Raw genomic sequence first — 25,036 nt, 5'->3', positions numbered from 1 at the left:
CTTGCTGCACTATTTCAACATGTAGGGGGCAGTAGGAAGTTTAATTGCCACATCACGGAAGAAACAATCCGTGACAGAGATTCTGGTGTACAGTGGGAGCTTGAGAAATGTATTCATGATATACTGCAACCAGAGGAAGTTTAATTTACAGAAGCTGGCTACCTTTGAACGCATATTTGTCCATGCTTGGGCACTTAAGCATGTATCTGCCAAGGCTTGAAGCACTGCAGCTTTTTGACAATGATGTATAGCAGCTGAGATTTTATATAATGAAGACCAGAATGAGAGGATTCCGAGGACAGACCGCTTTACAATTCACCCTTCCCTTGTTTCCACCAAAGAATCGAGTGTAAGCGATTGTGTGGGTAGAGAAAGTCTTGGCTGGTGTTCACAAGACCGTTCATGCACTTGGCTGTTTTTCTTTGTTTCTTCTTTATGTGTACTGTGCGTAAGAAACTCAGATACACATTTGTTTGTCACGGTTTTTTATCCAGCTGTTATAGTTTTCTTTTTAGCAAATATGTTATACTGGAACAATCCACAGATCTAAATTTATTAATGTTGTGTTGTTTTCTTCAAGGATGCAGCTGCATGCACTGGCCAAGCAGATATGTCAATCGCTGCACCTCAGACTGGAACCATGGTAAGAACCCAGTACTCCTAGCTAAAAAAATCTGTGCCAGTGCCAGTGCTCCAAAATTATCCGTTGTGTAATGTCACAGCTTTCATACTTGCAGATGTTAAAAGTGAGGTGAAATCTGTGAGAAGTTGGCCTGGCATACGATGCCCACTATTCTTGTGGGCACCTTGCACCAGTCTAAACGACCCTTATTGATGGCAGGTTTAGGACAACCTTTATAGAAAGCTATCCTAGTGGTAGGTGTGGAGAGCCGCCTTCAGGCTACGTCTTGAAGGAATGTAAAGCAGCTTGTTTTACCAGTCTATAATCCCTTGAATAATCAAATGAAAGGAGAACCACACCAGGTATATATCAAATATATATGCATTTATTCTAAACACAAGCCCTCTAGTCTCTTTATGAGGCTAGAGGCAAAAGTACAGTACAAGAACTTAAATAGCACACAGTAAATAGCACAGTATCGGTTTTGCCCTAGGGGCCTCACAAACCATATACTAAGAAAGTGGTATAAGTACCACTGTAGAGATAGAGACAAAGCCTAGGGCCTGTAGAACCGCTGGGACAACCAGGAACCACCCAAGGTAGGGACACAGGAGACCCACGGGGGACGTGTGCGGTGTCTAAACACAGCCGCAAATCACCATTGACTTCTATGAAAAAAGTTTAAGTTACAAAGATAAAGATTAGGGACACTTAGGAGTGGACTACGGTGGAACCCCTTCAGTACTGGACACTTCGAGAGTCAAGACCCACGGGAGCACCGAAGTACTCGTGTATACTAGGGTCTCACAAGGGTTACCCAGTAACCAATCTGGAGTGTACCTAGTTTAATTTTTTAGCAAACATGTTATACTGGCCCAATCCACAGATCTAAATATATTAATGTTGTGTTGTTCTCTTCAAGGATGCAGCTGCATGCACTGGCCAAGCAGATATGTCAATTGCTGCACCTCAGACTGGAGCCATGGTAAGAACCGAGTACTCCTAGCTAAAAAATCTAGCTGTGCCAGTGCTCCAAAAGTGTCCCTTGTGTAATGTCACAGCTTGCTATACTTGCAGATGTTACAATTGATGTGAAATCCATTTACTGAACATTTGATTTCCACCAAACGTGGCCACAAGAAGATGATCTTTTTATTAATTCTGAGGGATTTTGGAAGATTGATTTATTTTACAGTTCAAAGCCACTTCCTTCACTGGAGTCTGCTTGGCAGATGTTAAACAAATTAGTTTCAATCTAGCCACTTGCTTGTCCTGTATCTGATTCTGTGATAATTTGACTGTTTGCAGAGTCCAGTCTTCCAATCCTATAGGTTTGAGTGAAAGTGTTTGATCCCAGCAACTCAGGTTCACCTGTGTGGAAAAGCCCAGAAGGAACAGTGCAGCAACCTTCCTAACATGTTGGCTCTTGTTCTCCCTTCAAATCTGTTTACAGCTTGTGCAAATATCACATTTAAGTTCACGTTGCACAACTTTTTACCACTTTTACTAACTATAAGCTATACCCCTGAGTGGAGCTTAGCAAATCCTTAAAGATGCCACTGTTGGATTTCTATAAAGGTACTCCAAATTGTCTGCTGCATATGGTGGACTGATAAGCTGCAGTAAATATAAATTCATCTGCCAGACTGCCTTTTAACCACATGCGCGCTGCTGTTCTTCTGCTGTCATGCTGACTTTTTAAAAAAAACCATTGTTCATGACGAGCTGGGCTCGTCATCAGTGTTTGAGGAGGCTACACCATGACGAGCCCAGCTCGTCATCAGCCTCGAAGGGGTTAATTTAAAAAACACAAATGCATTAAACCTGACATAAATATGTAGCACTGCCTGTCGTGGGGGCGTGGCCGGGCAACATGACAGACAGGATATAAGTCCTTGAGCTATCGACCAGCCTGCAGTGTCTCGTCTGTTACCAGTTTGAAAACCTAGCCTGCAGTGCACTAACACTGCGTGGCTCCAGTGGAGACATTGAGATTACGCAGCGGCCATTGGAGAACAACATTACAGGCGTGTGAGACCTAGGCTGCCCTGCATCCGAAGGGTAACTCGCCTTATCGGTGAAGGCGGTAGCAGGCCGCAGTCAGCACCCCTGCCGCTGAATCTGGCGGTGAGTGTTGTTGAATTGGAGTTCTCCAGTATTAGGGGTGTCTTTCATAGATTCACATGCTTGAATAATTCCCCGTTGTCGAAGTGGGGGTCCCACGGTACATAACCTAGTAGTAAGAAGCATATATACATAAATATATACATAATATATACATATATACACATAAAATAATATTCCATAATATGTATATTCTTTTCAAAAAATAAAGTTTTGAAGTACCATAGAACAAAATAGGCCCATAGAAAGCATTGAGCTCACTTTAGTAACATATCAATAGCATTATAATAGTCCACTTTCCAGCCAATCAGGCTGTAGCACCCTCTAGAACCTTCTCCTCAGAAGCTCAAGCCCTCAGATTTTCTACCACACGTCATGTGAAGGGAGTCTCCCTGAGCTGTGCTCAGTTTTCTTCAAACTTCAAACCTCAAACATTCAGCTATGTCTACACCAAAGAAGTCGTTATTCAGACCCTGTTCCTCATGTGGAAAACTGCATCTTTTCAAGGAGGAACCTCATAAAAAATGCACTTATTGCTTATACCCAGATCATGAGGTGAGGAGTTGTAAAATTTGCAGGACCTTTTCCAATAAGACTATGAAAGATACAGAGGCCCGTCTCCTTCTGTGGCTACAGAAGTTGAAGACTTCAGACAACACTGTGTCTGATTTGGAGAGTGTTTCTTCTCGTCATACTACAATCTCTCTGAAGCGTGGGTCTGAGTCTGACATTCCTTCGCCCTTTTTGAAGAAAAAGAAGCTTGTGGGCGCTTCTAAGTCAGTCTCCCCACGGGACCTGCCGGCCTCTACGCCTGCGGGACCTAGTTCTCTGGCGTTGCAGAGCCCCCCGTGCCCTCGTCCTCTAAAACGAGAGCCAGCTCGTCGACGAGACCGTTGACGACGACGAAATCCGTCGACATTATGACGACGACGACTACTTCCCTGTCGACGACGATGACGTCGACGACGACCACTTCGTTGATGCTGATTCATGAGGTCAGGCCTATTCTATTATCAAGATGTCGACGACGAAGAAGCCATCTCGTCGACGACCCAGTCCAAACGCCATTCGTCGATGAAAGCTTCGTCGACGCCTGCCTCTTCGTCGACGACGGTCTTGTCGACGGTCACTGCCTCGTCGACAGCTACTTCGTTGACGACATCTTCGACCTTACAAGCCTCGTCGACGACAACAAAGCCAACGTCGCCGAAAAAAGACCATGTCGACGGCTACAGTTCCTTCGACTTCGGAAGCCCTCCAATCCTCGTCGATGTCAGGAATGTCTTCAGCTAAGATCTCGATGGCGTCGGTACCGTCGACGGCTCCTTTTTCATTTGCCACTGCTACCAGCTTCACAGTGGTTACGGCTACTACTGTCAAATGCCCAGCTCCTTCGGATTTGAGCCCTTTGCGTCATCTATCCAGTCCTCCACCTCAATTGTTTGCCTCTGGAGAAGAGAGTGAGTCAGAAGGCTCCTATGTGGACGATAACTTTCGGGCTGCCAGTAGCCCTTCGGAGTTGCACGTTAAATATCAGGACTATGATGATGATGCTGACAACCAGGAGTTGCATGTCTCTTCTCCAGAGACCTTACCTGCTGGTGAACATGAGGTTCCTATGGCGCAGTTGCCTATGTACTTGATCTCCAACCTGCAGTACATGCTCGATGACTACAACCGTCGTTTTCCACCATCCACGCCGGCATCTCCATTGCCACTAACTACTCAGGCTCCTGTGCCTGCTCCAAGAGCCACCTCTCCTACTCCACAACTTCCTGTTCATGTGGATACTGATAATAATACGGATACTGACTAGGATGATGACGCTGCAATGGCAGATTGGGATGCTTATCAGGCACAAACTCCGTCTCCTCCTCCGACTTCCCCTTTGGCGTCGCCTCCAGTTGACATTGGGGATTTCCATCTGTTGATGTCAAGAACTGCTAAAGGATTTCACTTGCCTATGGTTGTCAGGCAAGAAGACTGCTTTCTATATGATTTCAAAGATCAGCCTTTGGGGTGGAGCTACGACGACAAACAAGATGGCAGCCTAGGCTCCTGGCTCCACCGACCTCCGTATCCCGCCACAAGATCCTGTATATTATCCTGACTTTACGCCCAGCCCCTGCGTGAATGAACTGTTCCTCATTCCGATGGTGAAACCGGAAATTTTTATCGTCTGGTTTGAAGAAGTTACATCGAGTTGAAGATTGTGGCCTACTCCAGCGGTGAAGCCGGGGCTTCGAGTAACTGCAAGGCCAGGCTGCAGTGCAACAACATCGGCTGAGAGACCCAGGCAGGGTCCGGTCAATCGTAGTGGAGGCTTCTTTTGCGCCCGAATTTGGCGGCGATTGTTTTCTTTGCTCAGCATTGATGGAGGAGTGATTTTGCTTGCAACTGACTGTGGGTGGGGGTCCCCGTCCCGCGGACCCGGTGTTGGTCCCTGCCGGGGTTCGGCGGATCGGGGCCCCGGCCTGCGGCGTTAAGCCGGGCGAACGCGGCTGCAGAGAACGATGGGTCACCGTTCACGTTTGCCCTTTCGTGATCCTGTTTGTCCTCACCCGAGAAGCCAGATTCACCCGGGGAGGTGATTATGATTGCTATCAGGCGTGAGACTATGGATCGAACGGTGCCTGAGGCATCGCTGAGGTCAATATTGGCAGAAATTTGGGCGTTTCACTCACAAGTGGATGTTCTATTGAATAAACTGGATGCAAGCCTATCTGAGATGCTACTTGTGGTACTGGACCCTGCCCCACTGTTGGAACAGCAATCTGCAGCCATTCAAGCCACGGCCATTTTGACTCCGTGCGAGGACCCCGTGGGGTAGCGGGTATTGAAACCATCTGATGGTGCCCTGGAAGATAGTGTCCCCGAGGTCGTGAGTGTACCACTGCACCTTCCATCACTATTGACTTTGGAGGTATCGAAAGGCGTTCCCCTCCCCCCCCCGGAGACTTGTGTTATAGACTCTTCTCTCATCTTGTGGTCGTCTTCTCCCTTCTTGGAGATTTTACGACTCCGGGGCAAGATCCATCGGGGCTGTCCATCTAGGAGAGGGATACTTTCTGCGTTGGAAGTTCTCGTGGACTTACTAGCTACGAGTGGTAACGGATTGACTCTTGATGACTTCCTTCTCCTCTATGACTCCTTTGTGTGCTTTTGGGTCTCGCTGGGGAGGGTTCGTGTGCTGGTTCGAAAGGGTCATGGTTAAGATCAATTAGATCGGGACGGTTTGGAGTGGCTATTATGGATGTTCGATCTACAATTGTTTGATTTAAGAGGCTGGGCGGTGTATCAGGGTGCCCCCTAATTTTTTTTTTTATATAAGGGTCGTTCTACATCAGCCATTTTGCGACAGGGGGTGTCTGTTTCTGGCGGGGGGACTAAAGGGGCTGGGAGCACATACAAATAGGCCCTCCTCCATTCTTTTTCCTCCTTTTAGGGTTTTAGTTATTTAGGGCGACAGGCACGCTGCTAGTGGGGTTAGGCTGTAGCCATCGGCAGGGGTGCAGGGTGGGGGTTTGGAGGGTTTTTTTATTTTGCCCTTTTTATTTTCTATGGCCTTTTTCTCCCTTCCCTTTCTTACCTTTAGGATCCGTATAGTTTGTGAATTATTCTGATTTCACTGTGTTCTGATGTTTAGTGCTCATGCTTCTTACGTCCTCCGGACTTCCGGGTGGGCAGGCCCTGAGAACTGGCGCTTACGAAAATGTATATTGTATTGTTGTTTACTCCAATTCATATGCTTTGGCGCCAGAGTTCCAATTATAACTGTTCCTAGATGCATATCCTGTCTCTTGGCCTGTCCCCCGTATCCCTTTTGTTTGATTGTATGGCACCTGATCCGCTTATTTAGATAATATAAATAAAACCTCTATTACATCCTGTGACTTATTGATGCGTTCTAATACAAGTTCTATCCTGAATCGCTGCCGGACCTCAGGGGTGTCGGCTGATGAGCTGTGTCGTACTGTGATATAATGGATCCTAATTATGTTTAGCGGCCCGCCCCTGCGGTTGTAGGCCCATACTTGTATCTTATGAATGCTGCAATAAAGGTTTTTAAAAAAAAAATAAAAAAATCAGCCTTTGAGGCAGGTGCATTCTATTCTGATAATAGACTTCATATGGAAAGAAGGCCTCAAACTTATGGAACGGCCTAATTCTGTCCCTGCCGTGCTTCCGCGTATTGACAAAAAGTACAGGGCACCGGAGGATTCGCCTGCTTGTTTAGTCTCTCAGCCGAAACCCAACTCTGTCATAACACAGGCTGCACAACAGAGGTCCCGTAATCCATCTTCTGCTTTGACATCGCCTCTGGATCAGGATGGCCGCCGACTGGGCACCATCGGCAAAAAGTTTTCCACGATGGCTGCAACCACTGTTCGGGCGGCAAATTCTTTAGCCATCCTCGGTAGTTACGACCGACAGTTGTGGTCCCAAATTGCTGCCTTAGTAGACATCATACCTGAAACGTCTAGAGCTGAAGCACAAAAGATCGTGCAGGAGGGGGAGAAGATTTCCTCGGAAATCATTGACTGTTCTATTGACATTTCCTCAAGTCTACGTCCTTTCGGCCAGAGGTGCAGGCTAAAATCCTTGATTTGCCTTTCGATGGCGAGTCCCTCTTCGGAAAACATGTGGACGACGCCTTGGAGTCTATTAAAAAGGATACTGATACAGCTCGCGTCCTAGGTTCTTTGCAATACCGGAAGAGGCCTTTTCGTGGAGCACGTGGTCGGGGCACAACCTCCAATTTTCGTGGCTCCTCCCAATACCACTCTTACAATGACAACAGACAGCGTTACTCCAACTAATCGCAGTCTCGACAGAACGACTCCAGGCCATACAGGCGGAAAACCACTTACAGAGGTGGTAACTCCTCCAATAAAAAAAAAAAGACTTTCACAATTTCAAGTCTTTTCCCACTCTACAGATTGGGGGTCGAATCTCCCAAAGATTTTTCAATTGGTCACAAATAACTTCGGACCGTTGGGTTTTGGAGGTTATCTAAAAAGGCCATGCTCTAGAGTTCATCAAATTCCCACCTAACCGCCCACCATCTGGTCCTCCTCCAAAACATCTAAAGGAACTGTTTGCCCAAGTTGCAGTAATGATCCAAACGGGTGCAGTCAAAGTGGTTCCTCGAAAACAACAAGGGAAGGGCTTCTATTCCCGCTTTTTTCTTATTAGGAAAAAGTCGGGAGAGCAGCACCCGATTTTAGATCTCAGAGCCCTCAACAAATTTGTCAAGTCCAAGACATTTCGAATGCTGACCTTGCGGAGATTTTGCAGTTCCTGAATCCGGAAGAGTTCCTCTACACAGTCGACCTCCAAGATGCATACTTTCATGTGCCAATCTATCAAAGACACAGAAGATATCTCTGTTTCAAAGTGGGATCAAAGCACTACCAATTCAAGGTTCTACCTTTTGGCCTTCGTTCAGCACCGAGGGTCTTCACAAAAATCAGGGCTCCGGTGGCGGCTTATCTGCGCCTCCAAGGCATAAAAATCTACCCTTATTTAGACGACTGCTTAATAAAGGCACCAACCTTTCTAACAGCAACTCGCCCCACTCAGACTTGCCTTTCCCTCTTCCGCAAACTGGGTCTCTCTATCAACCAAGGAAAGTCACATGTCTGTCACAACAGAGAGTCTTTCTGGGAGCGTTGATAGATACGCATCTCGCGAAAGTGTTTGTTTCGCAGGAACATCTAGATCGTATTATCAAACTAGTGACTCTTCTGCGTTCCAAAAGGTCCGTTTCTGTCCGGATGTTCAAATCCTTTCTGGGCATGACCTCGTCCTGCATATCACCGATTCCCAAGTACAGGCTGCATATGAGAGTCCTTCAGGAAGAATTAGACAAAAAATGGCGGCAAGTCTTGGTCGTTCAACGACAAGGTCTTCCTGACCCCCCCGCATCCAGGGCGCATTGGAATGGTGGGCTCACCTTCCAAACATCACAACTGGGCATCTGTTTCAAGAGCCGGCTACCCCGCTTACCCTTAAGACGGACGCTTCCTTAGAGGGTTGGGGTGCACACCTCGGGAAGATGTCAATAAAGGGCAAGTGGACAGTCGATCAGCGCAAGTGGCATATTAATCGGTTGGAGCTTCTGGCAATCTTCCTCGCTCTGAAATCATTTAGTCTTCTGGTCGAAGGGGAGTCTCTGTTGGTGCGTACAGACAACACCACCAGTATGCACTACCTCAACAAGCAAGGGGGTACAAGATCTCTCCCGCTCTCCAAACGGGCACAACAGATCTGGAAGTGGGCAATACAACATCGTGTTCACCTGACCGCTGTTCATGTCCCGGGCATTTCCAACTCCCTTGCAGACTCTCTCAGCAGATCGACCACAGGGAACTTCATCAGTCAACTCTGGAGTCTATTTCGCAGGTGGGGCCGCCCGGATATGGATCTGTTTGCCACTCCAGTCAACCGTAAATGCCGACGCTACTCAAGTTGGCATCCCCACAAAGGATCGAGCGGGAATGCATTTTCAATCAACTGGTCAAACGAATTTATGTACGCTTTACCGCCGATCCCTCTTGTACCTCGCCTTCTGCGCAGAATGAGGTTTCAACCGTGTCACATCCTGCTGATTGCACCCAGGTGGCCACGTCGACAGTGGTTCACGGATCTACTTCTTCTTTCTCAGTGCGATCCGATCCTTCTTCATCCTCTGCCTCACCTTCTCACCATGACTCGGGGTCAGAGTTGCCATCCAGACCCGGCATCTCTCCAGCTCCACGCTTGGAACCTGAATACCATGAGTTCGCCCATCTGAATCTTGATCCGGACTGTAGAAAAGTCCTTGCTCAGGCATGTGCTCCTTCAACCATTAAGACCTATAAATTAAAGTGGAAACTGTTTTGTGTCTGGTGCCATTCGGAAAAAATTGATCCTATGTTCGCTGCTCCTGAGCAGATCTTGCCTTTCTTCCTCCATTTGGCAAAATCGGGACTTTCACATTCCTCCCTCATGGTTTTCCTGGCGGCACTTTCCCGTTTGTGACATGATGAATCTACGTCTCTATACTCCTCTCGGATCATTCGCCAGTTCTTTAAAGGTCTGTTCCGGATGTTTCCACCTATCCGGTGTCCTCCACCGTCTTGGCATCTGAATCTGGTCCTAGCCCAACTTCTCAAACCTCCTTTTGAACCTATTCACTCAGCGGAATTGAAATTCCTTACTTGAAAGGTTTCCTTCCTCCTCGCACTTACGTCATCTAGGAGAGTGAGTGACATCCACGCTTTTACCAAACAGCCGCCCTTTCTCCAATTCTCTAAGGACGCTGTTACTCTTCGTACAAACCCTACGTTTATTCCGAAGGTTAGATCGGACTTCCACCTTAATGAACCGATTATTCTCAAGACTTTTTTCCCTAATCCTCTGTCCCCAGCTGCGCGCACTCTTCATTCCCTTGACCTGAACCGGTGCCTCAAATTCTACATCCAACGCACTGCTGCATTTCGAAGGTCTGACCAACTCTTCACAGCCTATGGAAGGATGCTTAAGGGTCATCCGGTCACTAAGCAAACAATCACTCGTTGGATTTCTTCTGCCATCTCCTTCTGCCATCAACGAGCTGGCAAGCCTCTTTCAGCTCCTGTGCGAGCACACTCAACGAGAGCAGTTGCTTCCTCTACTGCCCTGTTTGCTGGAGTGCCTCTGCATCAGATCTGCAGGGCGGCAACGTGGTCCAGTAGGCACACGTTTACGAGGCACTACTGTCTGGAGACAGTCAATGCTGCGGACACTGCTGTGGGTCAAGCGGTGCTTCCAAACCTCTTCAAATAAGGTGAGCCTCTGTTGCTTCCCGCCTCCTACCATAAAAGGTTTTTATTATGGATATGTAATGTTGCCTGTATATGTCTATGCGATGCAACTTTCTTTATTGTCTTTTATGATTCTTATTGTGGCGTACTGCTTTCTACTCTTATTCAAGCATGTGAATCTATGAAAGACACCCCTAATACTTGAGAAGAACAGAAGTTACTTACCTGTAAACTGTGGGTCTCCAGTATTGGTGTCTTTCATAGATTCACATGCGACCCTCCCTTCCTCCCCTCAGATGCTCTCTTCTCCTCATGCACTCTTGGTCACTCCTGTGCTACGAAAATCTGAGGGCTTGAGCTTCTGAGGAGAAGGTTCTAGAGGGTGCTACAGCCTGATTGGCTGGAAAGTGAACTATTATATTGACATTGATATGTTACTAAAGTGAGCTCTCCCTCAATGCTTTCTATGGGCCTATTTTGTTCTATGGTACTTCAAGACTTTATTTTTTTTAAAGAATATACGTATTATGGAATATTATTTTATGTGTATATATGTATATATTTATGTATATATGGTTCTTACTACTATGTTATGTACCGTGGGACTCCCACTTCGACAACGGGGAATTATTCAAGCATGTGAATCTATGAAAGACACCAATACTGGAGAACCACAGTTTACAGGTAAGTAACTTCTGTTCGTCCCGCTCCGACGTGGGGACGATTGCGGTCCCCGGTGGCGTGCAGAGAGAAGCACGGCGGAGAGCGTTGGGGGGTGGCCTGAGCTGGACGGCGACCCAGAGAATGAAGAACACTGAGCGCGGAGACGGAGGAGGCGGCTGGTGCCCAGGTGGTCGCCCCCCCCTCAAGTGCAACACTCCGTCTTATCTTGGCAGGATGGGTAAAAGGAAAGCAGGAACCTCCCAGGCCAAAACACAGCCAAAATCGGGGGATGGGGACACGCCAGATGTTGTTGACCTAACGGGGGCTATGGACGCAATCAAACAACAGATTATTTGCGTAGAAGAGGCCATGAATCGGGTAAATACTTGTACCTCTAGATCAAACTACTGATAAAGTTTCCAGGACTTGGATATCCCCTGAGATATCCCCACTACAGAAGTATCTAGCAGTAAGATAAGCGTAAATGGTTGCATATTGAATGCGTCTGATCGTATTTCATCGAGTGATCAGGAGAGTGACCCCCAACCAAACAAAGTGTTCTAGAAACCCAAATTCCATTTCTAAAAAAAATACTGCCAGAACTAAGACTGATAACCCCTAAACCCTGCAAAAAGGCACTATAAAAACTAAAACTCAGTCTCTAAGTCGTCAAGTCAATAAGGAAAACCTTGTACTAAATACTAATGAGAGCATTCAAAGCGACTTTGCTGAAATTAAATGCCAAATTGGATACCCTGGATACATTTATCACAGAAACCCTAACTAATTTGACTAGTGGATTTGGAGGGATAGAAGATCTATTAAACAGATGTCTAAACAACTGCCAGCCAAACATTGAAAATATGGACAATACATGTCATATAGGCCAGGTCTATCCAGGGACAAGTAGACTGATAAATACACAAGTATCTCCTACAGTAACATGCAATAACTCAAACACTGGGGAAATAAGGTCCTTTAATCAACTCTCTCATAATCACTCTGTAACGACAGCATTGGCTGGGCCTTCACATATTAACTTGCTCACTGATAATATGAGCGCCCAATTGGCGGAGCAAACAATTTGGCGAGAGCACTCACTATCAACCATAGGTGTAAATGCCTCAAGTTCAATCATAACCCCGTATAGTCAGGAGGCTGATTCAACTTTCTTGGACCTCCCTCCTGCTGTAACCCCGTGTACTGTGGAACTTGCTAACGCCCCTAGGTTACCCCATGGGGCGTCGAGTCATGGGATACTTTGCGAAATAAGTCACTTTTTTGGTTGGGAACTAACACTGGCTTAACAGAGAGGCTTTCCTCTGAGTTTAAAATGGCCAGAAGGGTGAGTTGGATAGGGAGAGGGCGCAATAATCTCTGTGGAGATTGAGTGGTTATGACTTTTAAAACTCTGCAGCTCGCCTAAACTTTGTTTTCTAGAGCAGGCAACCACACCATTTCAGTGCAAGGTGTCAATTTAGTGCCTCTGGGTTACTTTTATCAGCCTGCTAATAACACCTATATGAAAGCACCTACTAGGCATCATATAGCGAATTACAAACCTGCATATAATATCCCAGTCGTTTTGATGTTCTTCCAACTCTAGATGAAATTGATTGACTGCCTTTGGAAGATTCAAGGTTGGCTGAGATGGACGGAAAAAAGCTGAACTGCACACAAAAACACACTGATAGTTTGTTTTAAAACAACTTAAGCGCCCCTGTTGACTATCAACACTCTAAACCCATCCTGTTAATATCTACTGGAGAAGCCAACGACTTCCCAACTGTGTAGATCCACAGCCAGATAGTGATCATCTCCCACTTTCAACATCAGCTGTCGCCCCCAATATACCATCTACTAGAGAGAAGGTGGAGATGAATAAAAGATATGAGAATAGGGGTACTTGTCAGATTTTGTTTTGGAATGTGGCAGGCCTAAAAACCAAAGTGACTAACCAGATATGGCTTGAGTTGGTTGGAAATATGATATTATTAGCCTCTAGGAAACATGGACGGTAGAGCCTATACATATGAATGGCTACAAAACTTTTCATGTGGCTGCAGTTACTTCAACTCGTGGGAGAGCAATGGGGGCTTGTGTACATATGTTTCAAACCGTATTACCACAAGTAAGATTGCATCGAAAGTTGTAAATAGGTACTTTCAATTAATCACTATAGATGTTGATAATTCACTTAGTATTGCATTGTTAAATTTTTAGAACCACATTCTCCATGATAGGATTGAGGAGGTATTGAGGAAACTATGTTGTTACCTACAAAAATTGCACCCTTCATCAATACAAGAAAAAATTACTATTTGGGGAGGAGATTTTAACTCAGGGCTTTGTCAGCATATGAAAAATGGGGTATGGAGTATTTTGATTGAGGAAGGTATGAGTCTACCACATGTCCCTCAAACGACGTATGGGGTTCTCTAAAACGGAATTGTATTCACTATGGACCTAGGATTTGCCAACAGTTTATGGGTCCCGTCAGTTCTTTTCAGCTCCACTTTCAATGGCAGAGGAATATATTCAACTATGGACTTTATTTTACTGTCTAGTAGATATGCACCTAGAGCTCTGGACTTTGTTACTCATTCATGCCCCCTGAGTGATCATTTCCATCTGAGCCTAGGATTAGTAGTACATAGTCGGGCAATAAGTACTGGAGATAGACAAACTCACACTGTTGAAAACATAACCTTGAGTAGGCAAAATGGGTATGCCCTTCGTTGGGAAAAAGTGCATCCTGAAAAATTTACAAGAAAAGGTGTGGTAAATTGTAGGGACGCCCCCCAATGCCTGCGTTGAGGAGTCTACTCCCCATAATGATGTTATAATAGGCTTTCGTGCATTAGCTGAATACATTAAAAATGCCCTTTTTGTTAAGACCAATAAAAAAGCTATTCAGAATAAAGGGTGGTTTGACTCTAAATGCACCAAGGCCTATTCAAAATTGAAACATACGCTACATAACTCAAACAAAAACCGAGACAATATGAAAGAGACCAGAAGGGAGTATAAGTGTGCGTTAAAAGAGAGGAAACGGGCATTAAAAGAGGCGGCTTGGTACAATCCAGAGACACAACTGCTTTCTGGAAAGCAGTTAACGCACATTTTTAGGTCAATAAAGACATAGCGTCAATAGAAATAGCAATCAGTAAGGCAGAATGGGTGGATCACTTTCTTAAACTCTATAATGATCCATCTAGAGTTTTACCAGAAAAATTTGCGTCAGACGATGAGCTGAAATCACTGTCAAGTAAGTGTGATTTACACTTTGATTTGTTTGAGGTTAACCAGGCCATTGTCTAGTATGGGAGGGAAGGCCCCAGGCCCATACGGTATCCCTGTGGATATTTTTAAGGCCAACATTTTGCTATGGGGACCGCTTTTAACACAAGTTATTGCAAGCTGCTCGACCCGTTTTCCATCAACCTGGGCAGAGTTGATATTGGTACCTATATTCAAAAAAGGGGACAGGGACAATCCAGCATTCTATAGACCAAACTCATTGCTGGATGCTACAGTGAAAATAGTGGGCCGAGATCTTTTTAACCGATTCCAAGAATGGGCCAATGATAATACCATTATCAGCGATCCTCAATATGGTTTTCGTAAGGGAATGGGCACAGTGGACACAGTGGAACAGGGTCTTAATTTAGCAATTCTTTTAGATAAGTACACAAAGGCCAAAAAGGGCAGGTTATTTTGACCATTCGTAGATTTAACTGCTGCCTTCAACTTTGTCATACACAAGAAGTAATCGCAGATTTTAGAGGGAATGGGGGTGGACAAGTCGCTTTTACTTTTGATAAGACAGGTTTATTTAGAGGCGAAAGCAAGAGTCCGTTATTGAGTGGGGGGAGTACACAAAACTGTTTAATATCAAAAGAGGAGTGAGGCAAGGTTGTGTCCTGGCGCCCTTTCTCTTTACCCTGTTTATAAACTATTTTGGGTAGTTACCAGCTTTGCAAAGTTCATGAGTGACCTGGTTCTCTCTGTTAATACCTCCAAAACTATGGTGCTGCTGGCGTTTGTTGGGGGCATGCTCATGTCAACCCTTGACAGATCGCAGAGAACTCTTTTTTTTTGGTTCCTGTTGGCTGTCCCCGTCAGCACTTCTGCACACATTTGCCACACAGAATTAGGCATGCCATATCTGTTGGACATTATAAAAATACAGCCAGTTTTACTCTGGCACTGGATTTGGACCACTGAGGAAACATTACTCAATCGCCAAATTATGATGGACAGTTGTGGGTTAGATGGGATTAAGCATATAAGGTGGCTAAGTTACAAAAAACAATTTACATGTAATCTTGGTCACCCGGAATATTACGAAGACCCCACTACCATGAGTACTGTAGCCAGAAAAGACCCTAAAAATAGCTATATGAGCTTACTGGAAGCAAGCAGAAACAGTACTACTGTGTCAAAAACAACCGTTCAGGTGCACCAACTTATTTTGACCACTTCCAGTATTCAGCCATATTTTTTTTTTAACATACATTTTTATTAAAGCAGTGCAGAGTCAAAAGCAGTACAAAATTGGCTATTCAGCCATATTTAAGGATTATCTCAGGAGACAATGACGAATTCCACCCTGGTATCACGAATATCACTTTGAGCCACTAAGCGGTCTTGCAGATATAGACTGACTAAAGCTAAAAACAAGTGCATCAAAAGACAATGCCCATGTATCTGAGATTATTCCCAATACACGTGGGAATAATAAAGAGTATACACACTCTATAGACCCTAAACTCAGCTATTGCCCCCCGCAGCTGTACCATAATAGAGGCCTGGGAACAGCTGGGACTATTGGGATAGATTTGAATGCCACTCAAGCTGGACGACCATCGAATAGGGGGAATGGCAACTCTTTACATGCGAAAAATTGTAAACATAATAGCTACAGCCTAAGTCTAATTTCTTGGAATGTTGCAGGCATTTCTCAAAGGTTATTAGATGAGACATGGGTCCAGTATGTCAAAACTTTTGCCATTATTTGCACACAAGAAACGTGGAGCAGGGATGATGTTTCTCTGGACGGATACAACATAATAACTGTCCAAGCTGAACCATCATTGGCAGGGAGGGCAAAGGGAGACCTTGCGACCCTAATTTCGGCACAGTATGAGTTGCTAAGAATAGAAAAAGTAATTGAATCCCCATGGTATCAGCTGATCCTATCTTTTAATTTGATCAATGTACCCATATTATTAGTCAATTGGTACTACAATATTTTTGATACACAGACTGTTGTGGTTATCAATTCGCTTGACATGGAGATTAAGGTAGCAGTGAAGGTTTCCCCTATGTTTATTATTTGGGTAGGTGATTTAAACTGCACCTTATGTCAGCATAGGGAGAGCAAGGCTTGTGGGTTAGTAGATAGTGATGATCAACCTATGACCCTCTTTAAACATACCATACAGGGCAACGCCTTAAACTCCATTATTGTCGTGAATGACCTACGTATGATTGACACTTTGGTTAGCACTCTAGTGGTGCAATATCCCACATTTCAAGGTGGGGGGGAGCGGGGGTGTAGGCACTATTGATTTTATGCTGATTTCTAGTAGGTACTCACACCTTGTTGATAACTTTGCGTTCAAACCCAACCCTGTCAGTGATCATAACCCCCTTTCTGTTTCCTTACATATTGAGGCACTAAAGTGAAAGGCCTCTGGTTGCCTAATAAAATATAATCGCAACAAAGGGATAAGGCTAAAATGGAATGCGATAAACTATAAGGAGACTAATATTAAAACAAATGTAACTCAAGTAATGACCTGCTTAACCGATACTTCACAGCCAGATGCAATAATACAAAGTTTTGAAATTGTTTGTGGTGACGTGGCTAAGAATTTGCTTAGACCCGTGAGAAAAAGCAGTCTTCCCGAAATAAGATTGTTTAATGCCGAGGCATTACATAGTGTCCCCCGAGATAGGGATATGATAAAAGTAGCCAGGCAGACCTATAAAAAGGTAATTAAGCAGAGAAAGGATGAATTGAGAAGGCAGGCCTGGGATGATCTTGAACGTGAAAGAGCAAGTGCCCTGAAGATTCTAGGAGCTTTTGGGAGGTACTAAATCGCTCCCTTTTTACTAATGAAAAAAGGAGCATGGATACTAATATAACAGGGGTGGCTTTGGAGACCCACTTCTCCAATATATTTAACCCAAAGAGAGTTTCACCAAGTGAGTGCGAGGATGAAATAAGTATCAACATACAAACTGCACAACAGCTTAGTGCATCACTTTTTTTAAGCGAAGTGGAGGAGGCCCTGAGAAAGGGTATTCCCCTAAAGCTCCAGGGCCAGACGGTGTGCCCCAGGTTTTCTTTAAAAGCAACCCACAAATATGGGCCCCACTGTTACTTAAAGTTTTTAAAGCAGCAATTGTGGGCCGTATTCCTCCATCATGGAAAAGAGCAGTAGTGGCGCCGATTTTTAAGAAGGGAAATAGAAATGAGCCTACATGCTAGAGGCAGATTACTCTAAACGATGCTTCATGCAAGTTGCTGGAGAGGGTAATTCTTGCACGCCTCGAGTCATGGGCTGATACTTCTGGCCTTATAGTGAACTCTCAATTTGGCTTCAAGAAGGGAAAGGGAACGACTGAGCAGTGCCTCAACTTATCTATGATTATGGGCAAGTACATGAAGGCCAGGGGTGTTTCAATCCATCTGGCCTTCATGGACCTGTCCAGTGCCTTCGACACGGTTTGTCAAGGAAAGCTTTGGTCACTTATCGACACTCTGAGATTTGAAGAACCGCTTGTCACCCTGTTGGGCAGATTACACCCATCTACTATGATAGCTAACCGGTATGGTCCGGGGGAGAAAAGACTAACCATATTGCCTGAACTGAGGGAGTGCGCGTGCGCCAGGGCTATAAATTGGCTCCCTTCTTATTTTTAATACATACAAATGGCTTAGAACATTTTATATACAACAACACTTGGATTTTCCAGGAATAGGAGGCAAACAGGTACCCCTGTTGTCCTATGCAGACGATACAGTCCTGATGACCTGAACAGCCAATAGCCTACAAAAATGTTTTAATGCATTCACAGAGTTTATGACAGGACTGGACCTTAAGGTTAATTTTAGTAAATATTTTATTATGGTCTGCGGTCCAAACAAAACTAAAACACACAAATATATAGTAAATAATATTGCTATTGACAGTGCCAAATTTTATTTACTTGGGGAACCTTTTTAATAATAAACTAAGGTGGGACCACTTGATTACGAGAAGGATACAACAAACTAGTAGAACCATAAAGGGGCTTTTTCGATTTGCCAGAAAACTTGGTCATAAGCCGATAGCTGAATTGAAAACAATGTATATAATCAAATGTCTGTCAGTGGCCACCTATGGGGCGGGAGTACGGGGATATCATAAAAGTGCAGATTCAAATATTAGAGAACACATTTTTAAAAAGACTTTTACTCATCCCCAGTAGTTCCCCCACTCAATTCTGTCATTCTGAGGTGGGTATTGACTACATGACTGACAGAATTCATATTGCCCCCTTGCTTCTATGGGGAAAAATTTGGACCTCAGAGGACCTATTATTTTCAAGAGATATCCTAAGAGACTGTATGAACCTTGACAATGCAATGGTCCCCTGGTTACATTATGTTAAAGAAATTTTTTATAAGGTAGGCCTTGAAGATCTTTATTATAACCCGGAGTCTATTCAACCCATTATCAAAATGGGCATTAAAAACGCATATCATAATGTTTTAAACTTGTCTACCCAGGTCCGTGACACAGTGGATCATGCACTTTTAAATTTGCAACAATTTTATTTGTCTTTTATCACCCAGGTCCATTCACGTTTTCTAATGACTAGATTTCGTTTAAGCACACTGCACTTTCTTGTGGATTTTCCGAAACAGGGGGGTTGGTGTGAGAGACTTCCCCCCTGACCCTGTAACAATGTAGTCGCAACAGAGCACAATACATCTTATGCTTTGTTGCACACACTACAAAGACCCAAGAGCCCTGTTCTTACAAAGAGGGTTTTACCTATTTGAGGTCGCTATCAACTGTAACTATTTGCAGCTCTGTGCTTAGTTTTATCAAAATTGTTTTTCTAATTAGGAAACGTTACGAATTGTAAATTGCTTTTACTGAATTTACCTAACCTGGATTTTATTTTGTTCATTGCTTTGAATACATGAATGTATGATTTTCTGTAAACTTTTATGATTCATTTGAATCGAATAAAGTTTGTTTTTAGACTGACTGACAAATTCCTGCTAAGGCTCTTTAGATTAAATTTTATAGGTAGAATAACTAGTTTTCCCGAACAGAATGACTGGTCCAGATTGATGAGTAAATGCCCGTGTGAGGACATGTCTACACAGTCGACATCCGTGTATTTTTCTTTTGTACATTTTATTCTGTGCAGAGAAGGAAATGGATTATTCAGATACTTAGATCTCTTGGTCTTAAACAATGTCATACCATACTGCTGGCCTTACAATTCCTGGAGAGCGACCTTCTTACTGCCAGTATTATAGCGTTTTAATTTTTTTTTTTAAATGTAGGAAAACCATAGTGATAGGAGATTATTATTTCAAGCGAATTGATTACTATGTGGTACTAAATTGATGTTTCAGGATTTTATATTGTTTATTTATTGACATATTTAAGAAATTATTGTTGAAGTGAAAAGTATTTGTAAATTATTTTTATGTGCTTTTATGATTATTTTACGCAAGTAATCGAATAAAGCTTGATTTGATTTACTAGTGAAAACCAAAAAAAATAGTAAACTTACAGAGAAGAGTAAATTTGCCTTTGTGAATCATGCCCACAGTGTTGCAATCAGGCCATGGATTTCACCCTATATACTTTTTGGGATTAGTTTACTGCTACTTACTGATCACTGTCTGCAGCATCTCTACTTCTAATGTGCACATTTTCCACTATCCTCCCTACAACCCTTTTTTCCCTCATGCACATCCCCAGCAACACTAACACAATGTACCTAAATAAGGCCATTAAAGTCTTGCAGTGGCTTCAAGTCAAAATATTTGTTTCGTACAAAACCCTGAAAATAAATTGCAGCGATTCTTTGGGATAATTTTGTTTAATTATTTTTAATGCAGGGAATGTAGCAAATTTGAATCTGTTAATCCATAACATTGCTATTCTGTTTGCTTGTTGCCATTAGAGAAATATTTTAAGAACGATGTTTCCTGATTAACATTTTTAGGAGATGAAGACACCCACTGCTGTTAATATAAATGAGCAGACATATGTTGGAACAAGTAAGATCAAAGCTTTTATTATTTTGTTTGTTATATTGATTGTGTTGCACTTATGTCCTGTGGCCTATTCCTGCTTGTAATGTTTCCAGAACACCAGGCCTATGGCCCACATGCTAGACCTGACTTCTCCTAGACGCAGTTACAACAACAGTATCAGAAGTTCTGACAGCAGCAGCTGTCTCAGCCTGTCCGGAGACCACAGAAAATATACCTCTTTTCAAGTCAGGGGTGTTGTCTGCAGCAGCTAACCCATCCATATGTTTCCCTTGTGGGCTCTGTTGCTTCCAAACCCTACTGACTCGACGCCCTCACAATATCACCTTCTGGTGGAGTGGGGGTTGGAGGGGCTCCCTGGCCTCCTGGGCAGATGATCAAATCCCCAGCTTTGCAATTACCTTCTTGTGCTCCCCTCCACACCACGTCCCCCTATCGCCCCCTTCCTTCCGAGAGTGCTCGCATGCTCTTGCTTCGATACTGGTGGCAAAATTCATTCCCTTGCAGGAAAAGGGAGCCATAGAAGTGGTCTGTCAGACGTTAGGGACACAGACATTAACTCCCTTCTGCTCTTGGTCCCCTGTTGTCTATCTCGGATTTCTGCCTTCACCTTTTCATTTTGCAGGAAAGTTTAAGATGCTGTCCCTAAGCAGTCAAACCCCCCCGAATTTTTTAAGGTTCCTCAAGTTTTTATGAAGGTTCTGCCAGTCATGGCAGCTTCGCTGCAGAGTTGTTGGCAATCCTAAGTTTTACCCTAGATCTTCAGGCGTTGGACTCTTACCCACCAGTGCAAGGACTTTGTTCAGTGCAGCATGATGAGGATCAAATACCCTTTGAAGAGCATTCGGCCAATCGTGCTGTTTTCTAGGTGACTAACAGTCCCATAAAAGGTTCAGGGACACAGTGGTAATCCAAACAGTTTTTCATTAATGAGTTACATGCTCAAGCAAACAAGATGTTCATTTTTACATTTATTTTATAATAATTTTCTTAAAATTTCTGTATCTGTTGCACACAATATTGTATGGTAACATCGTAGGAGATAAAGATTAGAAACAGCTAAACGTTACATGAACGGTGAAAACAACAGAAAAGCATGCAACATCACATTACAATTAGTAGCCATAACACCCTTGTTTGCTATCGCTAGGCAGTATGCTAGTTCTAGCAGAATCAATATATAATATGCCTTTTTTTCAAGTTCAAGAGGAGGTATGCATACTTGGGACAACAAGCTTTGTTTTCTGTCTAGAATAGCTAGCCAGCTATTTTGAGGATGAAGATATTATGTTTGTTTTGGGACAAACCTCTCCCTGGCATCATTTAGTGCAGCCTGTGCCTCAGAAGAGTCTCGCTTTAACATTTGTTGGTAACGGTTTAATCTAGTGCCACACCTTCTGAATCTGCTCCCTCTGGGATGTTTCTCTCTCCCTTCATGGTCAATTACAGGAGGGATTTATATTGGGTATTGACCACTGATTTTTATATTTTCAGAATGAAGCGAAGATTTCAGAACACTAGATCTACCCAGACTAATCTCAATTATGTTAAAAGATCCTAAGCATTTGTGTCATTTATAGCTCAAGTTTACTTTAAGTGTCTACTTCTAAAACCTTGAGATGTGGATATTGATGTACTAGAGTTGTGGTGCCTGATGGTGTAACTATTCAGGCTAAAAGGTGTTAAGCAATGTATACCACTTTCACAAGTTCTGTAAAAGATTACACAAATGCTGACTTTGAAATAAGGTGCTGACAGGCCAACTAAAATGGAAACTGTAGATAAAGTGGAACCTATGTTTCATGTGTTTACCAACCTCAGTCTTTCTACTAAAATGAAAATAAGGAAGCGAAGCCTGAAAGTAAGTGATTAAAATAAATTAAAAAATAGAATTATGAAGGAGAAGAGTCATAGTGTTTGACATCCCTACAATTACTTCTAAACGAATCCATTACTGATTGTGTTTTTTGCATAAGCATGATTATCATTCATGGCACATTTGCAGAACAGAAGAATATGCTAGCTTGGGATGTGCATTTTAAGGAATCACAGTTCATCTCATGTTGCATGATCAATAATACATGTTTTCATGCTGATCTCTCCATTGGAAGACACAGGATCACAACAGAGGTTTAGACTCCAGTTATTTCTGTAGGGTCCCTATATCCCCACTCCAGTGGACGATGATTCTTCTTCATAATGTGGGCTTAACCATGATCATCCAAAAGTCCAACCTCACTCACACATAGAGGCTGACTGTTTTTGGACAGAGGAATGCAGATTTGTGGGGGATCATTCAGACGTGCCTGACTCAAGGTCTGCTTCCGGTCCTCTGGTTTCTGCACCAGCTAGTCCTTGTGACCAATTGCATCCTGTTAGAACCTCATGCCCAGATGATGGATTAGAGCCCTCCAGTGCATATGAGATGGCAGTGGCTACAACACCTATAAAGGCTCTTGTCTGAGGCGCAGGCATTCTAATCTGTCCACTCAGACTTACCCTGTATGATAGACCTCTCCAATCTAGAGGTAGGTCATCCACTCAGCTATCTGCAAGTGGAGACTGCAGTGGTCACAAATGTCTCCTTTCTGGGCAAGGGTGCTCATCTGGGCAATATGACGCCAGGCAGTCTTTGATCTGCATGAATGTAGAGCCTTCACATACGTGTGCTTTAGCTGCAGTTGTCTTTCTGAGAAATACTTTATCCCTTCCATCCAAGGGGCAACGTCCAAATTATGTTTGACAACATCACCACGTCCATTATTTCAAAAGACAGGGTGATGTTGGTTTGTGTGCCCAGTGTTGGGAATCGGTTTGCCTGTGCAAGTGGATTCAAAGACTGGGAACCTTCCCAGTAGAGACTCACCTGTCGGGCCTCCTCAGTGCCACTTTGAATGCTCCTGATAACCCCTCGATGGAGGATCAGAAGTGGATGCTACACCCAGAACTACTGATCTTCTCCACATATCACCACGACCTACAACAGGAAGTGTCCTTAGTTTTGTGCCCTACACTTCCCTCTGAATGGTTCCTTGGCTGGATGACTTTGTTTTCAATTAGTCTTAGTGTCTTCTGTATGCATTTCTGCCGATCCCGCTCTTGCAAAATGTACTGCGACAGATGCGGCAAAATGAGCACAGCAGATTCTCCAAGCCTTAGACTGTGCGAAAGTTATCTGGTACCGTAATCGTTTGGCCCATAGCATTTGGCCGCTGTTACAATGATGGATGGTCCAGAGGTAGTAGGTTTCAAGTAGGTATTTATTGTAATACAGAGTTACAGAGGTATGATGCTAAAGCCAGGATAGAAAGTAGGCCAGTAAGTATCTCTGTAAATATGCCCCACCAGGAGCTGTCCTCCTGGCAGCTCAGCCTTCAGTCACCAACTGAATCTGTTCACCCATCCAACATTCTATGACATGTACAACATTCCACATAGAGAGCAGGGGAAGAAAGAGAATATAGAAATAACCATACAACATATCCCCCTTCTTTACACTTGAAACAAAAACAAAAGAAGAATCAAAGAATGAATAAAACATGCTCAAAGAGTGAATAAAACATGCTAAACGTAATAAACAGTATACTAATGAAAGCAGAAATGTAAACAGAATAGAATTGAAGAATAGGAAGAAAATCGAATAAAAGAACTAAGAAGCTTGAAAATAAGAGAACACACATCTTCTCCCTTTAATGGTAAACGAATGAGTAAAACAGTGATTTTCGGCCTGGTGATAGTAAGACATTCACAGTTAATAGGTTCTATATCAATTTCTATTTTCTTCGCGCTTCAAGGCTTGTGTGGTTTTCAGAGAGAATATGTACAAGTCTTTTTATGTTACTTGTCATGAATCACTTTATCAATGAATGAGCGTGGCTGCTCACAGTGCGTCCATAGATATCTAGATTAGCGAAGTCCAATCCTCTGTCCGGTTCAGTCCGTTTCGAATAGAGTCCAGCAGTATTATGCACTTCAATTCCTCTTTGTTAAGGAGGCTGGACATGCTCCCCCCTCTTTGGGGAAGTTTCAATGCCTTTAATACAGTTCACCGAATGTCGTCTTCATCATGATTAGCCTCCAAGAAGTGTTTGACCAGTGGTGCATTTGGTGTCCGGCATCTGATGCGGCTCCTATGCTGGCAAACACGGGTCTTAATTTTTTGTGAGGTTTGACCAACATAGTTTTTGTTGCACAGACATTGGATAAGATAAATTACATTGCTTGTGTTACAATTTGTAAGGGTGTTGCATTTAAAAGTGACATTATTGAACACAAACGTTTTACCTTCAATTGTCAGATTACATACTGTGCATCCACCACATTTGACATGTCCAACTATGGGGGACAGATCCCATGCTGTCTCAAGTGTAGAAGAGTGGTTAGGACTGGGGAGCGCTGCGTGGACCAGATGGTCCTTTAGATTCTTGCTTTTTTTTAATGCGAAGAGGGGTCGCTCGATTTCAAGAATGCCTGCATTAATCACAGGCCAATGTTTTAGAATCATTTTTCTCAAATTGTTGGAGATGGGAGAGAAAGTTGTGACGC

The 25,036-nt window shown here is 43.7% G+C and overlaps 1 protein-coding gene across 2 annotated transcripts in view; it reads left to right on the top strand.

Moving 5' to 3' along the window:
• The window catches only part of LOC147722941 (uncharacterized), a 796,795-nt gene that overhangs the window by 267,557 nt on the left and 504,202 nt on the right, over positions 1-25,036 (top strand). Inside the window, exons 5-7 of one of the 2 annotated variants that reach the window (XM_086965340.1) lie at positions 581-643; positions 1,545-1,607; positions 20,443-20,497. In XM_086965340.1, coding sequence (XP_086821466.1) covers positions 581-643; positions 1,545-1,607; positions 20,443-20,497 — 181 coding nt within the window. The remainder of the gene's footprint in view (positions 1-580; positions 644-1,544; positions 1,608-20,442; positions 20,498-25,036) is intronic. The other variant, XM_086965341.1, reaches the window with a different exon arrangement.

The sequence above is a fragment of the Lissotriton vulgaris genome, chromosome 4_1 (genome assembly GCF_964263255.1).
Source record: "Lissotriton vulgaris chromosome 4_1, aLisVul1.2, whole genome shotgun sequence".
Taxonomy (NCBI): Eukaryota; Metazoa; Chordata; class Amphibia; order Caudata; family Salamandridae; genus Lissotriton; species Lissotriton vulgaris.
The sequence above is the reverse complement of the archived record's forward strand: the minus strand, read 5'-3'. Positions and strand labels throughout refer to the sequence as shown.